The sequence below is a fragment of the Oncorhynchus gorbuscha genome, linkage group LG08, assembly GCF_021184085.1.
Source record: "Oncorhynchus gorbuscha isolate QuinsamMale2020 ecotype Even-year linkage group LG08, OgorEven_v1.0, whole genome shotgun sequence".
Taxonomy (NCBI): domain Eukaryota; kingdom Metazoa; phylum Chordata; class Actinopteri; order Salmoniformes; family Salmonidae; genus Oncorhynchus; species Oncorhynchus gorbuscha.
Window position 1 is genome coordinate 66,697,864 of NC_060180.1, and position 17,287 is coordinate 66,715,150.

Here is a 17,287-nt window from a genome sequence, read left to right on the forward strand (position 1 = left end):
GCGGTTGGCATCCAACGTTATGGTGTATTACTGCAACCTACTGTACTGGAGTGTGGGCTAGAGACAGGGAGAAACGAAATCCTGCCAGCCCCGTTGCTCTTAAAAAATAGAACATGTTTGAGGCTATATCTAATAACGTTCTACTCAATATACAATTAAACTCATTTCCTGTATCCCATTCTCCCTCATACCAGATCTCAGCCTCTCCCTTTCCCTCTGATACTTCCCACACTGTAGCATTACCTGCTCCACTGTCTCTTTTTCCCTCTGATACTTCCCACACTGTAGCATTACAGGCTCCACTGTCTCTGGTTCCCTCTGATACTTCCCACACTGTAGCATTACATGCTCCACTGTCTCTGTTTCCCTCTGATACTGCCCACACTGTAGCATTACCTGCTCCACTGTCTCTGTTTCCCTCTGATATTGTAGCATTACCTGCTCCACTGTCTCTGTTTCCCTCTGATACTGCCCACACTGTAGCATTACCTGCTCCACTGTCTCTGTTTCCCTCTGATACTGCCCACACTGTAGCATTACATGCTCCACTGTCTCTGTTTCCCTCTGATACTTCCCACACTGTAGCATTACATGCTCCACTGTCTCTGTTTCCCTCTGATACTGCCCACACTGTAGCATTACCTGCTCCACTGTCTCTGTTTCCCTCTGATACTGTAGCAGTACCTGCTCCACTGTCTCTGTTTCCCTCTGATACTGTAGCATTACCTGCTCCACTGTCTCTGTTTCCCTCTGATACTGTAGCAGTACCTGCTCCACTGTCTCTGTTTCCCTCTGATACTGTATCATTACATGCTCCACTGTCTCTGTTTCCATCTGATACTGTAGCATTACATGCTCCACTGTCTCTGTTTCCCTCTGATACTGTATCATTACATGCTCCACTGTCTCTGTTTCCATCTGATACTGTAGCATTACCTGCTCCACTGTCTCTGTTTCCCTCTGATACTGTAGCATTACATGCTCCACTGTCTCTGTTTCCATCTGATACTGTATCATTACCTGCTCCACTGTCTCTGTTTCCTGGCAATAATCACACTTTCCTGTTGGACGCTTTCCTATCACATTTAAGGACTTATTCAACTGGCTTTGTCCCAACCTTAATCTTGTAAAAATAGCCTCCTCTCTTCTGTCCCTTCCTGCCGTCCTCCCCTCCCTGACTTTCCTCTGTACTTGAAATAAACTCAGCAAAAAAATAAACATCTTCTCACTGTCAACTGCGTTTATTTTCAGCAAACTTAACATGTGAAAATATTTGTATGAACATAACAAGATTCAACCTCTGAGACATAAACTGAACATTTCCACAGACATGTGACTAACAGAAATCGAATATTGTGTCCCTGAACAAAGGGGATGGGGGTCAAAATCAAAAGTAACAGTCAGTATCTGGTGTGGCCACAAGCTGCATTAAGTACTGCAGTACATCTCCTCCTCATGGACTGCACCAGATTTGCCAGTTCTTGCTGTGAGATGTTACCCCACTCTTCCACCAAGGCACCTGCAAGGTCCCGGACATTTTCTTGGGGGAATGGCCCTAGCCCTCACCCTCCGATCCAATAGGTCCCAGACGTGCTCAATGGGATTGAGATCCGGGCCTTTCGCTGGACATGGCAGAACACTGATATTCTTGTCATGCTGGAGGGTCATATCAGGATGAGCCTGCAGGAAGGGTACCACATGAAGGAGGAGGATGTCTTCCCTGTAACACACAGCATTGAGATTGCCTGCAATGACAACAAGCTCAGTCCGATAATGCTGTGACACACCGCTCCAGACCATGACGGACCCTACACCTCCAAATTGATCCCGCTCCAGAGTACAGGCCTCGGTGTTATGCTCATTCTTTTGACGATAAACGCAAATCCGACCATCACCTCTGGTGAGACAAAACCGCGACTCGTCAGTGAAGAACACTTTTTGCCAGTCCTGTCTGGTCCAGCGACAGTGGGTTTGTGCCCATAGGCAACGTTGTTGCCGGTGATGTCTGGTGAGGATCTGCCTTAAAACAGGTACAAGCCGTCAGTCCAGCCTCTCTCAGCCTATTGAAGAAAATTGTACTTCATAACAAAAGTACGCATATTTCTCCCGTTTTTCCATCTTCTCAACATAAAAACAGTTAAAGAGGAAATCAAATCCTATGCTGCCTGAATGGATAGTGTTTTAGGTACAACCGGTCCACGAGGGATACAAATGTTTCGCATACAATGCGTTTGAACGGTAAGCTGAAATGACTAAATATTGCCATCTGCCGGCCTTTGGGTTAAACCTTATTAGTGTTGAACAGGTAGAAAAGATTAAATCACCCATTAGTTCTCAAAAAGAAAGGAGGACCAAGGCACTCTTCATATAATTCATTAAAATGCCTTTATTTGTATGGTATGTTCAATGGAGACAAAGTTTTAAAACTCTGAAGCATTTCGGCTGCTCGGCCTTTGTCAGGGAATAAGTACAAAGTTATGATACTACAGTCGTGGCCAAACGTTTTGAGAATGACACAAATATTAATTTTCACAAAGTTTGCTGCTTCAGTGTCTTTAGGTATTTTTGTCAGATGTTACTATGGAATACTGAAGTATAATTACAAGCATTTCATAAGTGTCAAAGGCTTTTATTGGCAATTACATGAAGTTGATACAAAGAGTTCATATTTGTAGTGTTGACTCTTCTTTTTCAAGTCCTCTACAATCCGCCCTGGCATGCTGTCAATTAACTTCTGGGCCATACTGATGGCAGCCCAGTCTTGCATAATCAATGCTTGGAGTTTGTCAGAATTTTTGAGTTTTTGTTTGTTCACCCGCCTCTTGAGGATTGACCAGAAGTTCTCAATGGGATTAAGGTCTGGGGAGTTTCCTGCCCATGGACCCAAAATATTGATGTTTTGTGCCTTATGGCAAGAAGGGCAGCAAAGAAGCCACTTCTCTCCAGGAAAAACGTCAGGGACAGACTGATATTCTGCAAAAGGTACAGGGATTGGACTGCTGAGGACTGGGGTAAAGTCATTTTCTCTGATGAATCCCCTTTCCCATTGTTTGGGGCATCTGGAAAAAAGCTTGTCCAGAGAAGACAAGGTGAGCGCTACCATCAGTCCTGTGTCATGCCAACAGTAAAGCATCCTGAGACCATTCATGTGTGGATTTGCTTCTCAGCCAAGGGAGTGGGCTCACTCACAATTTTGCCTAAGAACACAGGCATGAATAAAGAATGGTACCAACACATCCTCCGAGAGCAACTTCTTCCAACCATCCAGGAACAGTTTGGTGACGAACAATGCCTTTTCCAGCATGATGGAGCACCTTGCCACCAGGCCATCCTCCAAAAGTCTTCGACTCACTGTGCGTGCAGATTCAGATTCTTCGACTCACTGTGCCTGCTGCCATTCCTGAGCAAGCTCTCTACTGGTGATGCCCCGACCCCGCAGCTGAATCAACTTTAGGAGACGGTCCTGGCACTTGCTGGACTTTCTTGGGCGCCCTGAAGCCTTCTTCACAACAATTGAACCTCTCTCCTTGAAGCTCTTGATGATCCGATAAACGGTTGATTTAGGTGCAATCTTACTGGCAGGAATATCCTTGCCTGTGAAGCCCTTTTTGTGCAAAGCAATGATGATAGCACGTGTTTCCTTGCAGGTAACCATGGTTGACAGAGGAAGAACAATGATTCCAAGCACCACCCTCCTTTTGAAGCTTCCAGTCTGTTATTCGAACTCAATCAGCATGACAGAGTGATCTCCAGCCTTGTCAATACTCACACCTGTGTTAATGAGAGAATCACTGACATGATGTCAGCTGGTCCTTTTGTGGCAGGGCTAAAATGCAGTGGAAATGTTTTGGGGGGATTCAGTTCATTTGCATGGCAAAGAGGGACTTTGCTATTAATTGCAATTCATCTGATCCCTCTTCATAACATTCTGGAGTATATGCAAATTGCCATCATACAAACTGAGGCAGCAGACTTTGTGAAAATTTATATTTGTGTCATTCTCAAAACTTTTGGCCACGACTGTACAATGTCCTCTTTTGAACAGCTTTTTCCAATCAACCCTGATTTGAAGAGGGAGTGGTTACATAATTCATTGGACAACACCTAGTAAGCAAAACTATACACATTAAAAAGTTAAATACTGTAGATATGTTATCAAAAATGCAACTCTTAGCTAGAAGCATCATAACCCCTAGAAAGATAGTTCTAACCTTGAATATGACTGGGCAAAGTGGTAGGAATAGAATAGGAGAGCCATCTATTTGATAGTACTGTACTCTCGATCACAGCAAACATGGACCACAACAGTCTAAACATAGCTGAGGGCAATAGAGCAATATGTCCACTAGATGTCAGCAAAGGGAACTAATCACGACCTGACAGGAAAGGTGAGAAATCCATATCTTCATTTCAACCAGGGTACTTAGTGGCCTGTAGTTTGTAAATCCATATCTTCATTTAAACCAGGGAACTTAGTGGCCTGTAGTTTGTAAATCCATATTTTCATTTAAACCAGGGTACTTAGTGGCCTGTAGTTTGTAAATCCATATCTTCATTTAAACCAGGGTACTTAGTGGCCTGTAGTTTGTAAATCCATATCTTTATTTAAACCAGGGTACTTAGTGGCCTGTAGTTTGTAAATCCATATCTTCATTTAAACCAGGGTACTTAGTGGCCTGTAGTTTGTAACGTTCCCTTTGGTTTAGCTATGTAAGACGGTCCCCTTTTCTAATTGAGGCCGGAACATGATCAATACCCACAGCTTGTAGGGAGGCAGGGTTGCCATGGTGTAAGGACATGTAGTGACTTCCATAGGTACACTGACACCTCCTTGTGGTGACTCCAAGGCGCCTCTAGTGGGAGACAAAGACTGTCACTAGTCACTTTAATAATATTTACATACGTATCTTACATACTCATCTCATATGTGTGTACTGTATTTTATACCGTCTATTGCATCTTGTCTATGCCGCTCGGCCATCGCTCATCTATATATTTATATGTAAATATTCTTATTCCATCCCTTTAGATTTGTGTATATTTTTTATTTTATATTTATTTCACCTTTTATTTAACCAGGTAGGCTAGTTGAGAACAAGTTCTCATTTACAACTGCGACCTGGCCAATATAAAGCAAAGCAGTTCGACACATATAACAACACAGAGCTACACATGGAATAAACAGACATACAGTCAATAATACAGTAGAAAAAAAGTATATATATATATTGTGTGCAAAGGAGGTAAGATAAGGGAGGTAAGGCAATAAATAGGCCATGGTGACGAAGTAATTACAATATAGCAATTAAACAATGGAATGGTAGATGTGCAGAAGATGAATGTGCAAGTAGAGATACTGGGGTGCAAAGAAGAGAGATAAATAAATATAGTATGGGGATAACGTAGTTGGATGGGCTATTTACAGATGGGCTATGTACAGGTGCAGTGATCTGTGACCTGCTCTGACAGCTGGTGCTTAAAGCTAGTGAGGGAGATATGTGTCTCCAGCTTCAGTGATTTTTGCAGTTCGTTCCAGTCATTGGCAGCAAAGAACTGGAAGGAAAGGCAGCCAAAGGAGCAACTGGCTTTGGGGGTGACCAGGGAGATATACCTGCTGGAGGACGTGCTACGGGTGGGTGCTGCTATGGTGACCAGTGAGCTGAGATAAGGCTGGGCTTTACCTAGCAAAGACTTGTAGATGACCTGGAGCCAGTGGGTTTGGCGATGAGTATGAAGCGAGGGCCAGCCAACGAGAGCGTAAAGATCGCAGTGGTGGGTAGTATATGGGGCTTTGGTGACAAAACAGATGGCACTGTTATAGACTGCATCCAATTTGTTGAGTAGAGTGTTGGAGGCTATTTCGTAAATGACATCGCCGAAGTCGAGGACCGGTAGGATGGTCAGTTTTACGAAGGTCTGTTTGGCAGCATGAGTGAAGGATGCTTTGTTGCGAAAATAAGAAGCCGATTCTAGATTTCATTTTTGATTGGAGATGTTTGATTTGAGTCTGGAAGGAGAGTTTTCAGTCTAACCAGACACCTAGGTATTTGTAGTTGTCCACATATTCTAAGTCAGAACTGTCCAGAGTAGTGATGCTGCAAGGGCGGGCAGGTGCGGGCTGCGATCGGTTGAAGAGGATGCATTTAGTTTCTCGCATTTAAGAGCAGTTGGAGGCCACGGAAGGAGAGTTGTATGGCATTGAATCTCGTCTGGAGGTTAGTTAACACAGTGTCCTAAGAAGGGCCAGAAGTATACAGAATGGTGCCGTCTGCATAGAGGTGGATGTTAGAATCACAAGCAGCAATAGCAACATCATTGATGTATACAGAGAAGAGTCGGCTCGAGAATTGAACCCTGTGGCACCCCCATAGAGACTGCCAGAGGTCCGGACAACAGGCCCTCCGATTTGACACACTGAACTCTATCAGAGAAGTAGTTGGTGAAACAGGTGAGGCAATCATTTGAGAAACCAAGGCTGTTGAGTCTGCCGATAAGAATGTGGTGATTGACAGAGTCGAAAGCCTTGGCCAGGTCGATGAATACGGCTGCACAGTATTTATTGTCTCTTATCGATGGCCTTGAGGTGCACCCATGACCAGCTCTGAAATACAGATTGCATAGCGGTACAGTGGGAGAGAAGGTACAGAAGGTACAGAAGGTACAGTGGGATTCGAAATGGTCAATAATCTGTTTGTTAACTTGGCTTTCGAAGACTTTAGAAAGGCAGGGTAGGATAGATATAGGTCTGTAGCATTTTGGGTCTAGAGTGTCACCCCCTTTGAAGAGGGGGATGACCGTGGCTGCTTTCCAATCTTTGGGAATCTCAGACAATACGAAATTGGGTGTATTGGGTAGTTGTTGTGGAATTACTTGTTAGATATTACTGCACTGTCGGAACTAGAAGCACAAGCATTTTGCTACACTAGCATTTACATCTGCTAACCATGTGTATGAGACCACTACCATTTGATTTGATTTGAAAACTTGCTACTGATGGTACAGGGACAGTAAGCCTGAAAGCCTGAAACTGGTCCAAAGCTGGTTGTAAATTTAGCTGATTTATTTAGAGAATTAGAAGCAATCCTCAAAGTAATCAGCTAATAGACATAAACATGGTTAATTCATTTAGGACCTTCTTCTTTACCTTCTCAGCAAGAATAGCAAGACATTCCCTCAGGGCAAATGACCCAGACTCTGGTCCTGGGTGGTGGTGTCTGAAACATATTTCACCCTGTTAGGATGGGCGGTTTTCTCATTAAGTAGTGTTCATGAGGATACTGTCGACTTAACAGTCTGGCTTGTTGACCATCGTTTCCCCAGTAGTTAGACAAGTGGGTCATGTCAAAGAGGTAGGACACTGGTCTTGTTTTACATATTTTGGCTGTATGGGGTATCAAGAGGGAGTGTTTAAGTCCATATTTCTCAAATTTCAAACATTCACTTTGTCTCAATTCAATAATTATCCCTCTCTTTCTTCTGTAACTCATACAACACACACGCATGCACACAAATACACAGAGAGTCCTTACCATGCTCTTTCATTGAAAGAGATGGGTGCTGTGCCAGGGGGTACATTCAAGGCCTTTTGAGAGCCAGTGTACAGCATGTCAATATCTACAAAGACAATCAAATTATGATAACATGTTACACGAATACAGACATACTGACAATGAAACAAGAGTCTGACATGTTCTAATATCTCATAGACAGACTCCGTGAACATTAATGGTACCAAGCATCTGACCAAATTACGCCATATTTTAGTTCCGGGTTAACCAAGATTCAAAGTTTTCTTACTCTGCTGGTACATGAAAATAGGCGTTTCCCCAAGAGATGCAACTGTATCTACAAGAAACAGGGTATTGTGTCTGAGGAGAGAGGAATTTAGGGCTTTATTTGAAGTTGCAGCTATCACAAGTGTAAATTGAGATAAATACATCGGAGATATACTGTAGTACAGTTGAAGTCGGAAGTTTACATACACCTTAGCCAAATATATTTAAACTCAGTTTTCACAATTCCTGACATTTAATCCTAGTAAAATCCCTGTTTTAGGTCAGTTAGGATCACCACTTTATTTTAAGAATGTGAAATGTCAGAATAATAGCAGAGAGAATTATTTATTTCAGCTTTTCTTTCATTACACTCCCAATGGGTCAGAAGTTTACATGCACTCAATTAGTATTTGGTAGCATTACCTTTAAATTGTTTAACTTGAGTCAAACGTTCCGAGTAGTCTTCCACAAGCTTCCCACAATAAGTTGGGTGAATTTTGGCCATTCCCCCTGACAGATTTAACTGTCAGGTGTAACTGAGTCAGGTTTCCTGCTCGCTTCCTACTTGCTCGCACAAGCTTTTTCAGTTCTGCCCACAAATTTTCTATAGGAATGAGGTCAGGGCTTTGTCATGGCCACTCCAACACCTTGACATTGTTGTCCTTAAGCCATTATGCCACAACTTTGGAAGTATGCCTGGGGTCAATATATCCACATAATTTTCCTGCCTCATGATGGCATCTATTTTGTGAAGTGCACCAGTCCCTCCTGCAGCAAAGCACCCCAACAACATGATGCTGCCACCCCCATGCTACACGGTTGGGATGGTGTTCTTCAGCTTGCAAGCCTCCCCCTTTTTCCTCCAAACATAATGATGGTCATTATGGCCAAACAGTTCTATTTTTGTTTCATCAGACCAGAGGACATTTCTCCAAAAAGTATGATCTTTGTCCCCATGTGCAGTTGCAAACCATAGTCTGGCTTTTTATGGTAGTTTTGGAGCAGTGGCTTCTTCCTTGCTGAGCGGCTTTCAGGTTATGTCGATATAGGACTCGTTTTACTGTGGAAATTATACTTTTGTGTACCTGTTTCCTCCAGCATCTTCACAAGGTCCTTTGCTGTTGTTCTGGGATTGATTTGCACTTTTCGCACCAAAGTACGTTCATCTCTTGGAGACAGAACGCGTTTCCTTCCTGAGTGGTATGACGGCTGCGTGGTCCCATGGTGTTTATTATTGTTTGTACAGATGAACGTAGTACCTTCGGGTGTTTGGAAATTGCTCCCAAGGATGAACCAGATTTGAGGAGGTCTAAAAAAAAATTGGAGGTCTTGGATGATTTCTTTTGATTTTCCCAGGATGTCAAGCAAAGAGGCACTGAGTTTGAAGGTGGCCTTGAAATACATCCACAGGTACACCTCCAACTGACTCAAATGATGTCAATTAGCCTATCAGAAGCTTCTAAAGCCATGACATCATTTTCTGGAATTTTCCCAGCTGTTTAAAGGCACAGTCAACTTAGTGTATGTAAACGTCTGACCCACTGGAATTGTGATAGTGAATTATAAGTGAAATAATCTGTCTGTAAACAATTAAAATGGTGTCAAAAATTAAAATGGTGTCATGCACAAAGTAACCGACTTGCCAAAGCTATAGTTAGTTAACAAGAAATTTGTGAAGTGGTTGAAAAATGAGTTTTAATGACTCAAATCCAAGTGTATGTAAACTTCTTCTGACTTCAACTGTATTTAATTTTTTTAAATCGTTAAATCGTTTTGCGATGGAGCGGTGTCTCACTTGTGGCAGAGGTCTCCAATGCCATTGGCGGGGCTGGCGAGCCCGGCAGAGGACTCTTCATGTGTGAGGAGGAACAGAACGGGCTTGTGTTTGGCCAGGGCCTATAGATGGATAGGCTGTCAGATAATAAACAACATATTTTTGTTAAATGCCATCCATAGTTAGATTCCTCCATAGTTAGATTCCTCCATAGTTAGATTCCTCCATAGTTAGATTCCTCCATAGTTATATTCCTCCATAGTTAGATTCATCCATAGTTAGATTCCTCCATAGTTATATTCCTCCATAGTTAGATTCCTCCATAGTTAGATTCCTCCATAGTTAGATTCCTCCATAGTTATATTCCTCCATAGTTAGATTCATCCATAGTTAGATTCCTCCATAGTTAGATTCCTCCATAGTTAGATTCCTCCATAGTTATATTCCTCCATAGTTAGATTCCTCCATAGTTAGATTCCTCCATAGTTATATTCCTCCATAGTTAGATTCCTCCATAGTTAGATTCCTCCATAGTTAGATTCCTCCATAGTTATATTCCTCCATAGTTAGATTCCTCCATAGTTATATTCCTCCATAGTTATATTCCTCGCAATGTTAATGTGTGTAACATCTTCTGAATCTGCTGACACGTGTCCAGATAATGTGACAGAGTAACAACTGTTTGTCTAAATAATGTCTTTCCTTATCCGATGAACAGAAGAGCAACAGAGGTGTTGTAACGTTCGTCGTCCTCGTCTGAGGAGTATGAAGGATCGGAGGACCAATGCGCAGCGTGGTACGTGTTCATGATGATATTTATTAAACTCAGAACACTAAAACAAAAATAACAAAGAGAATGACATGAAACGAAACAGTCCTGTACGGTGACAAACACTAAACAGAAAACAATCACCCACAAAACACAGGTGGGAAAAGGATACCTAAGTATGATTCTCAATCAGAGACAACGAACGACACCTGCCTCTGATTGAGAACCATACCAGGCCAAACACATAAACACAACATAGAAAAAAGAACATAGACCATCCACCCAACTCACGCCCTGACCATACTAAAACAAAGATATAACAAAAGAACTAAGGTCAGAACGTGACAGGTGTGATCATCAGGAGAGGATAATGAGAAATGATAAAGGAAGTCATACATTGCTAATGGCAGGTCTTACAATACATTATTACCACATCATAATGCATTATATACACTGAGCGTACAAACATTAGAACACCTGCTCTTTCCATGACATAGACTGACCAGGTGAATCCAGTTGAAAGCTATGATCCCTTCTTTTTTATTTGTTTATTTTATTTTAATTGGATATTGAAACATACAATCTACCTGCAGTGAAGCCGCTCAACATTTACATTACATTCAGTTACATTAACAGACTCCCATCCAGAGCGACCCACGGAAGCAACCAGGTTAAACACCCTGCTCAAGGGCACGTCGACAGATCTCCCACAAGGTCAAAAACGGGAACTGGAACCAGCGACCTATCAGCCAGGCCACCAGCCCTCCAAGATCCCCTCCGCAGTAACCCGAAAGATACATAAAATAAAATAATTCCCCAACCCCAACACCCCCGCGTGTATCAACAATGGTCCACCACCCGAAGGACATCCAGCCAACTTGACACAACTGAGGGAAGCGTTGGAGTCAACATAGACCAGCATCCCTGCGGAACTCTTTTGACACCTTCTGGAGTCCATGCCCCGATGAATTGAGGTAGTTCTGAGCGCAAAAAAAAGAAAGGGGGGTGTTCCTAATGTTTGGTACACTCAGTGTATGTTGGCTTTATGTAATATTGACAGCTGTCCAGCAGATGGGGTCCAATCCAAGAGCTTATTTGACCTTCCTCAGCTCCCTCTATGACCCTCTATGACCAGGCTCTGACAGGGTATGTGATCAACGTTTGATCCTGTTCATTCAAATGGATTACTTTGTGAACTGATTTGATGAAAGAGTTTATGTGGAATATCTTGGAAAAGAGAGGAGTATCTTGGAGGGAGGAAAATCCCATTCAAGTATAATATGTTTCCTTCACATAGATCATTCATGAACATGTCAAATACAATAAAATACATGCTTACTTCTATGAAGATGTATTAACATATCTCTGCTCTCTACTCTGTAATAGCGTTACAGTCCAGTATAATAACATAGATTTGTTGTGGTCACTAGACAAAGAAACCATATTCATGAGAAACAATAGCCTATATTGTTAACTTTTGCCCACACAGCTAAATACTTGAACTTGAACAACAAAGACTTCATTCATTGGACAGCCAGTGGATACATTTCTGTTGTAGTACTGTAGGTATAGAATTACAACCTTACTATCTACTGTTTAGCTCAGTGAGAAACCAATGAGATCTGCATCACCTCAAATGATCTGTGCTTTGTATAATGGGGGCTTCCCATTGGTACCTGCATGCTTCCGCCCTCAACCTGGTCTTCTCCTCCTACCCCTCCCATTCCTTTCTCTCCCTCCCTCCCTCACCCCCCTCCTTCTCTGCGCTGCTTCACTGTTCTCTACCTGCTCCACTCCGATGATGCTGATGATGTCATCATTGACATCATCAGCACCATTTTTTTTGGACCTACCGTATAGGACGTTCTCTCTCTCTGAGCTCTCCTCCTGCATTAATCCAGTCTAGCCCCCTTCTCTCTCTCCTCCCCGTTCACTCCCCTACCCTTGGCTGGCAGACCGACTGACGCACCACTGTGTACCAGGCCCTGTTGTTAGAACCCACCCAGCCATAGCCCTGACTGGGGTGGTCTAGCTCTCGCCGTTTCTCTCTATTGCTCGAAGCGGATACTCCCTGCATGGATACACTGAGGGAAGCTGTTAGCTGATATTAACGGAAGGAAACATATCAAGGAGGAACCCACTGCGGTTGTTGAATTCGAGGTGGTTTGGTAAGACATTTTGAGTTTTTGTTCTTTTCTGATGAGATGTTGTTTCTGATCACGGTCTTGAGTTGACGCAGTGGGGAACCAACGGTGTTGTTGTTCCTCATGGTTGTCTGTTTGGATTGGCCATTTTGAGGCTCTTCTTCCTTATCTTGGGGCAGTAAACAAGGATCTTAAAAGGGCACTGCGACATGTTTATGCATGAAGTCTGGATTATTTGGACAATGTAAACTAAATGTGTTGTTATTATGAGGAACACTGGCATCCACATGATTAGACATTGTGAAACAATTGTTTTTAAATGTATAGAATCATCTTGTCAATAGCTTCTGATCAGATCCACAGTCCAAAATAAACTAAATCTGATAATCATGAATTTGTTAATGTGTTGCAGGGATTCATTTATGTCTGGAGGAATTCAATGACATTGATTTCTACAGTGGGCGAATAGCCTAGCAGTAAATTGAGTGATGGCCTATATTAAATTGCTTCGACAGTGCGTTTGCTTTGAGGTGCGGCAGCGCTAGATGGTGGAGATATTATATTATTTATATTATTTATATTATTATTATAACAATATTTACATTATGAATGTTGGGTCATTTCGAGTGTAAACAAAAACCACGAACTAGGTTGCTGCTTACTAACATTTGTCACTTTAATATCCATGTCAATTATGTCATTTCTGTATTTATTACATTATTTTTTCGGGCTGTAGGTTTTATGATGCTCTGTCTGACAGTGTGCATATAAAATGATATGACTGAGATTTTTAGCTGCTGCGTCGAGTGGACATTGATGTCTGTAGAATCAACGAATTCATGAAACGTAACAAGCCAACCCATTTTGTAATGGGTGGTACATTTTTTGGTCAATATAGGACAACAGACCCAGGCCTCAGTTAGGCTACATATTATTACCCCTAGGCTATGACTCTTCAGGCAGGTGCAGTAACGTCGGCATTGTGAGCTGCAGCGTTGTAGACGCGCCCATTGTAAGTAGGTCCGTCGAGGATGGAGAAAAATAAGGAATGATGTCCGCTACGATGAAAGCAGCCATTTTAATTTTAGATAGCCTAGATTAGAATGTTTACCCCAGCATGTACTAGTTTATAGTCGACTAAAATGACGCAATTTATTGAGAATATTTTAATTTTAGGTTTTGAATTATCCCGACTAAAGAAAAAAAAGTAAGAAGGAGGCCCTACATTGTGATGATGGCATGATGTATCGTAGGCAAATCAACTATACCGATACATTGATTCATGAAGTGCAGGTGATGATGTGGGTCATCCGAATTCATTGAGGAGGTGGCGAATGACGCAGCATGTAGGGCTGCCTAGTCTACGTTTGTGGTTGTCAAAAATAGATTTAGGAGAACTTCATTCTGTGTGCAATAAGTAGACAATGACAACATGTCATGTGTTTCTTGTCATGTGATTCTTCCAGAATAAGAAACACTGTATGTCATCTAGCAGTCAATTCATAACGGAAATATATGTGCCTAGACTACAACCATACAGTGCTACTAAAAACAAGGTGACTGGCTGGCATTTAGTCAGGATCATTATAAGATGCCAGGTCCTCATGAAGTCTTTCAATGCACTATAACTGCATCATAATGCAACCATGCAGGTTATGTAAAGTTGTTACCCGTTTTTATGTTAGATGATAGCATTACAAAGTAGTTGAAGCTCTGAATGAAGATCTGATTTTATCTCACCATGACATCCCTCTCCACAGGTGTCAGGTGTCTACCTGGCAACAAGTCCCTCCCCTCCTGACTGAACTCCTCTATAAACACGTCGCCCCCCACTGACAGGAAGCATGGCGGGGGCTTCAGTGAAAGTGGCAGTCCGGGTCCGCCCCTTCAACTCTCGAGAGATCGGGAAGGAGAGCAAGTGCATCATCCAGATGACAGGGAACACCACAAGTGAGCATTGGATATTTGGTGTTTTAAGACATTTCTAGTATTGTAAGAAAATGCAAAAGGCACTTGCACGTCTGAGTTATCTTTGTTGCAGTTGCATGGTAGTAATTGAATAACATGATAAAAAAGTAGATTTTTTTTGTTGCAAATGTATTAAAAAAAAAACGGATATCACATTTACATAAGTATTCAGACCCATTACTCAGTACTTTGTTGAAGAACCTTTGGCAGCGATTACAGCTTTGAGTCTTCTTGGGTATGACGCTACAAGCTTGGCACACCTTTATTTGGGGAGTTTCTCCCATTCTTCTCTACAGATCCTCTCAAGCTCTGTCAGGTTGGATGGGGAGTGTCGCTGCATAGCTATTTTCAGGTCTCTCCAGAGATGTTTGATCGGGTTCAGGTCTGTGCTCTAGTTGGGCCACTCAAGGACATTCAGAGACTTGTCCCGAAGCCACTCCTGCGTTGTCTTGGCTGTGTGCTTAGGGTTGTTGTTCTGTTCGAAGGTGAACCTACGCCCAATCTGGTCCTGAGGCCCTGAGCGCTCTGGAGCAGGTTTTCATCAAGGATCTCTCTACACTTTGCTCCGTTCAACTTTCCCTCGGTCCTGACTAATCTCTCAGTCCCTGCCGCTGAAAAACATCCCCACAGCATGATGCTGCCACCACCATGCTTCACCATAGGGATGTTATTGGCCAGGTGATGAGCAGTGCCTGGTTTCCCCCAGACGTGAATCTTGACATTCAGGCTTGGTTTCACCAGACCAGAGAATCTTGTTTCTCATGGTGTGAGAGTCCTTTAGGTGCCTTTTGGCAAACTCCAAGCGGGCTGTCATGGGCCTTTTACTGAGGAGTAGCTTCCGAATGGCCACTCTACCATAAATGCTCTGTCAGAGTGACAATCGGGTTCTTGGTCGCCTCCCTGACCAAGGCCCTTCTCCCCCGATTGCTCAATTTGGCTGGGCGGCCAGCTCTAGGAAGAGTCTTGGTGGTTCCAATCTTCTTAATTTAAGACTGATGGAGGTCACTGTGTTCTTGCTGCAGAAATGTGGTACCCTTCCCCAGATCTGTGCCTTGACACAATCCTGTCTCTGAGCTCTATGGACAATTCCTTCGACCTCATGGCTTGGTTTTTGCTCTGACATGCACTGTCACCTGTAGACCCTTATATAGACAGGTGTGTGCCTTTCCAAATCATGTCCAATCAATTGAATGTACCACAGGTGTAGAAACATCTCAAGGATGATAATTGGAAACAGGATGCACCTGAGCTCAATTTCGAGTCTCATAGCAAAGGGTGTGAATACTTATGTAAAGCAGTAGAATGGCCTTACTGAATAGCTCAGTGACTTTCAACATGGCACCGTCATAGAATGCCACCTTTCCAACAAGTCAGTTTGTAAAATTTCTGCCCTGCTAGATTTGCCCCGGTCAACTGTAAGTGGTGTTATTGTGAAGTGGAAACGTCTAAAAGCAACAACAGCTCAGCTGCACACAAGCCTAAGATCACCATGTGCAATGCCAAGCGTCAGCTGGAGTTGTCTAAAGCTCGCCGCTATTGAACTCTGGAGCAGTGGAAACGCATTGTCTGGAGTGATGAATCACGCTTCACCGTTTGGCGGATGTCAGGAGAACGCTACCTGCCCCAATGCATAGTGTCAACTGTAAAGTTTGGTGGAGGAGAAATAATGGTCTGGGGCTGTGTTTCCTGGTTCGGGCTAGGCCCCTTAATTCCAGTGAAGGGAAATCTTAACGCTACAGCATACAATGACATTCTGGATGATTCTGTGAATCCAACAGTTTGGGGAAAGCCCTTTCCTGTTTCTGCATGACAATTCCCCCGTGCACAAAGCAAGGTCCATACAGAAATGTTTTTTTGAGTTCGGTGTGGACGAACATGACTGGCCTGCACAGAGCCCTGACCTCAACCCCATTGAACACCTTAGGGATGAATTGGAATCCCGACTGACTGCGAGTCAGGCCTAATCGTCGAATATCAGTGCCCAGGGTCAGGTCAGGCAGAGGTCGGTACTCCAGAGTAGGGGCAAAGGCACATGACGGCAGGCAGGCCCACGGTCAGGTCAGGCAGAGGTCGGTACTCCAGAGTAGGGTCAAAGGCACAGGATGGCAGGCGGGCCCAGGGTCAGGTCAGGCAGAGGTCGGTACTCCAGAGTAGGGGCAAAGGCACAGGATGGCAGGCAGGCTCAGAGTCAGGACAGGCAAGGGTCACAACCAGGAGGGCGAGACTTAAGAGAGCCTGGGGAAAAGCTGGGACAAACCACTGGTTGACTTGAACAAACAAGACAAACTGGCAACAGACAAACAGAAAACACCGGGATAAATACCCAGGGGATAATGGGGAAGATGGGTGACACCTGGAGGTGGGTGGAGACAAGCACAAAGACAGGTGAAACAGATCAGGGCGTGACAAATCCTTGAAAGTGTCACGAATATTACCGAAGGTGACTCCCCTCCTTGTTCGGGTGGCGCTCGGCGGTCGTCGTCGCAGGTCTACTAGCTATCACCGATCCGTTGTTCTGTGTTCCTTTGGTTTTGTCTGATTGGTATCACCTGTTTCTTGTTTGGTTGTTAGGGTGGGGTTATATAAGTTTGTTCAGCCCGCTTCTGTTTCGTGCGGGCTTGTTCGTCTGTTCAGTGTTTGAGTGTATTTTGTTTGCTTTTTGGGTTTCGCGCTGTCCGTTTATATTTCTGTTCATTTGTTTTCCTACCTTTGTTCATGTTATATTTCCTGGACATTAAAGCGTGTTTTCCCCACATCTTTTGCTCTCTGCGCCTGACTCCACACCTCTTCACTCATTTATTCGTAACAGAAAGGCCTTCCATTGTGATATACATCATTTTCCAGTCTGATAACTCCA

The 17,287-nt window shown here is 43.4% G+C and overlaps 1 protein-coding gene across 23 annotated transcripts in view; it reads left to right on the plus strand.

The window, feature by feature from the left end:
• The first annotated feature begins 12,172 nt into the window (after positions 1-12,172).
• The window catches only part of LOC124042060 (kinesin-like protein KIF1A), a 52,102-nt gene continuing 46,987 nt past the window's right edge, over positions 12,173-17,287 (plus strand). For 21 of the 23 annotated variants that reach the window (XM_046360347.1, XM_046360356.1, XM_046360353.1 and 18 more), the window contains exons 1-2: positions 12,173-12,486; positions 14,223-14,412. In XM_046360347.1, the coding sequence (XP_046216303.1) occupies positions 14,307-14,412 (106 nt within the window). In that variant the 5' untranslated portion in view covers positions 12,173-12,486; positions 14,223-14,306. The remainder of the gene's footprint in view (positions 12,487-14,222; positions 14,413-17,287) is intronic. The other 2 variants (XM_046360370.1, XM_046360371.1) reach the window with 1 other exon arrangement.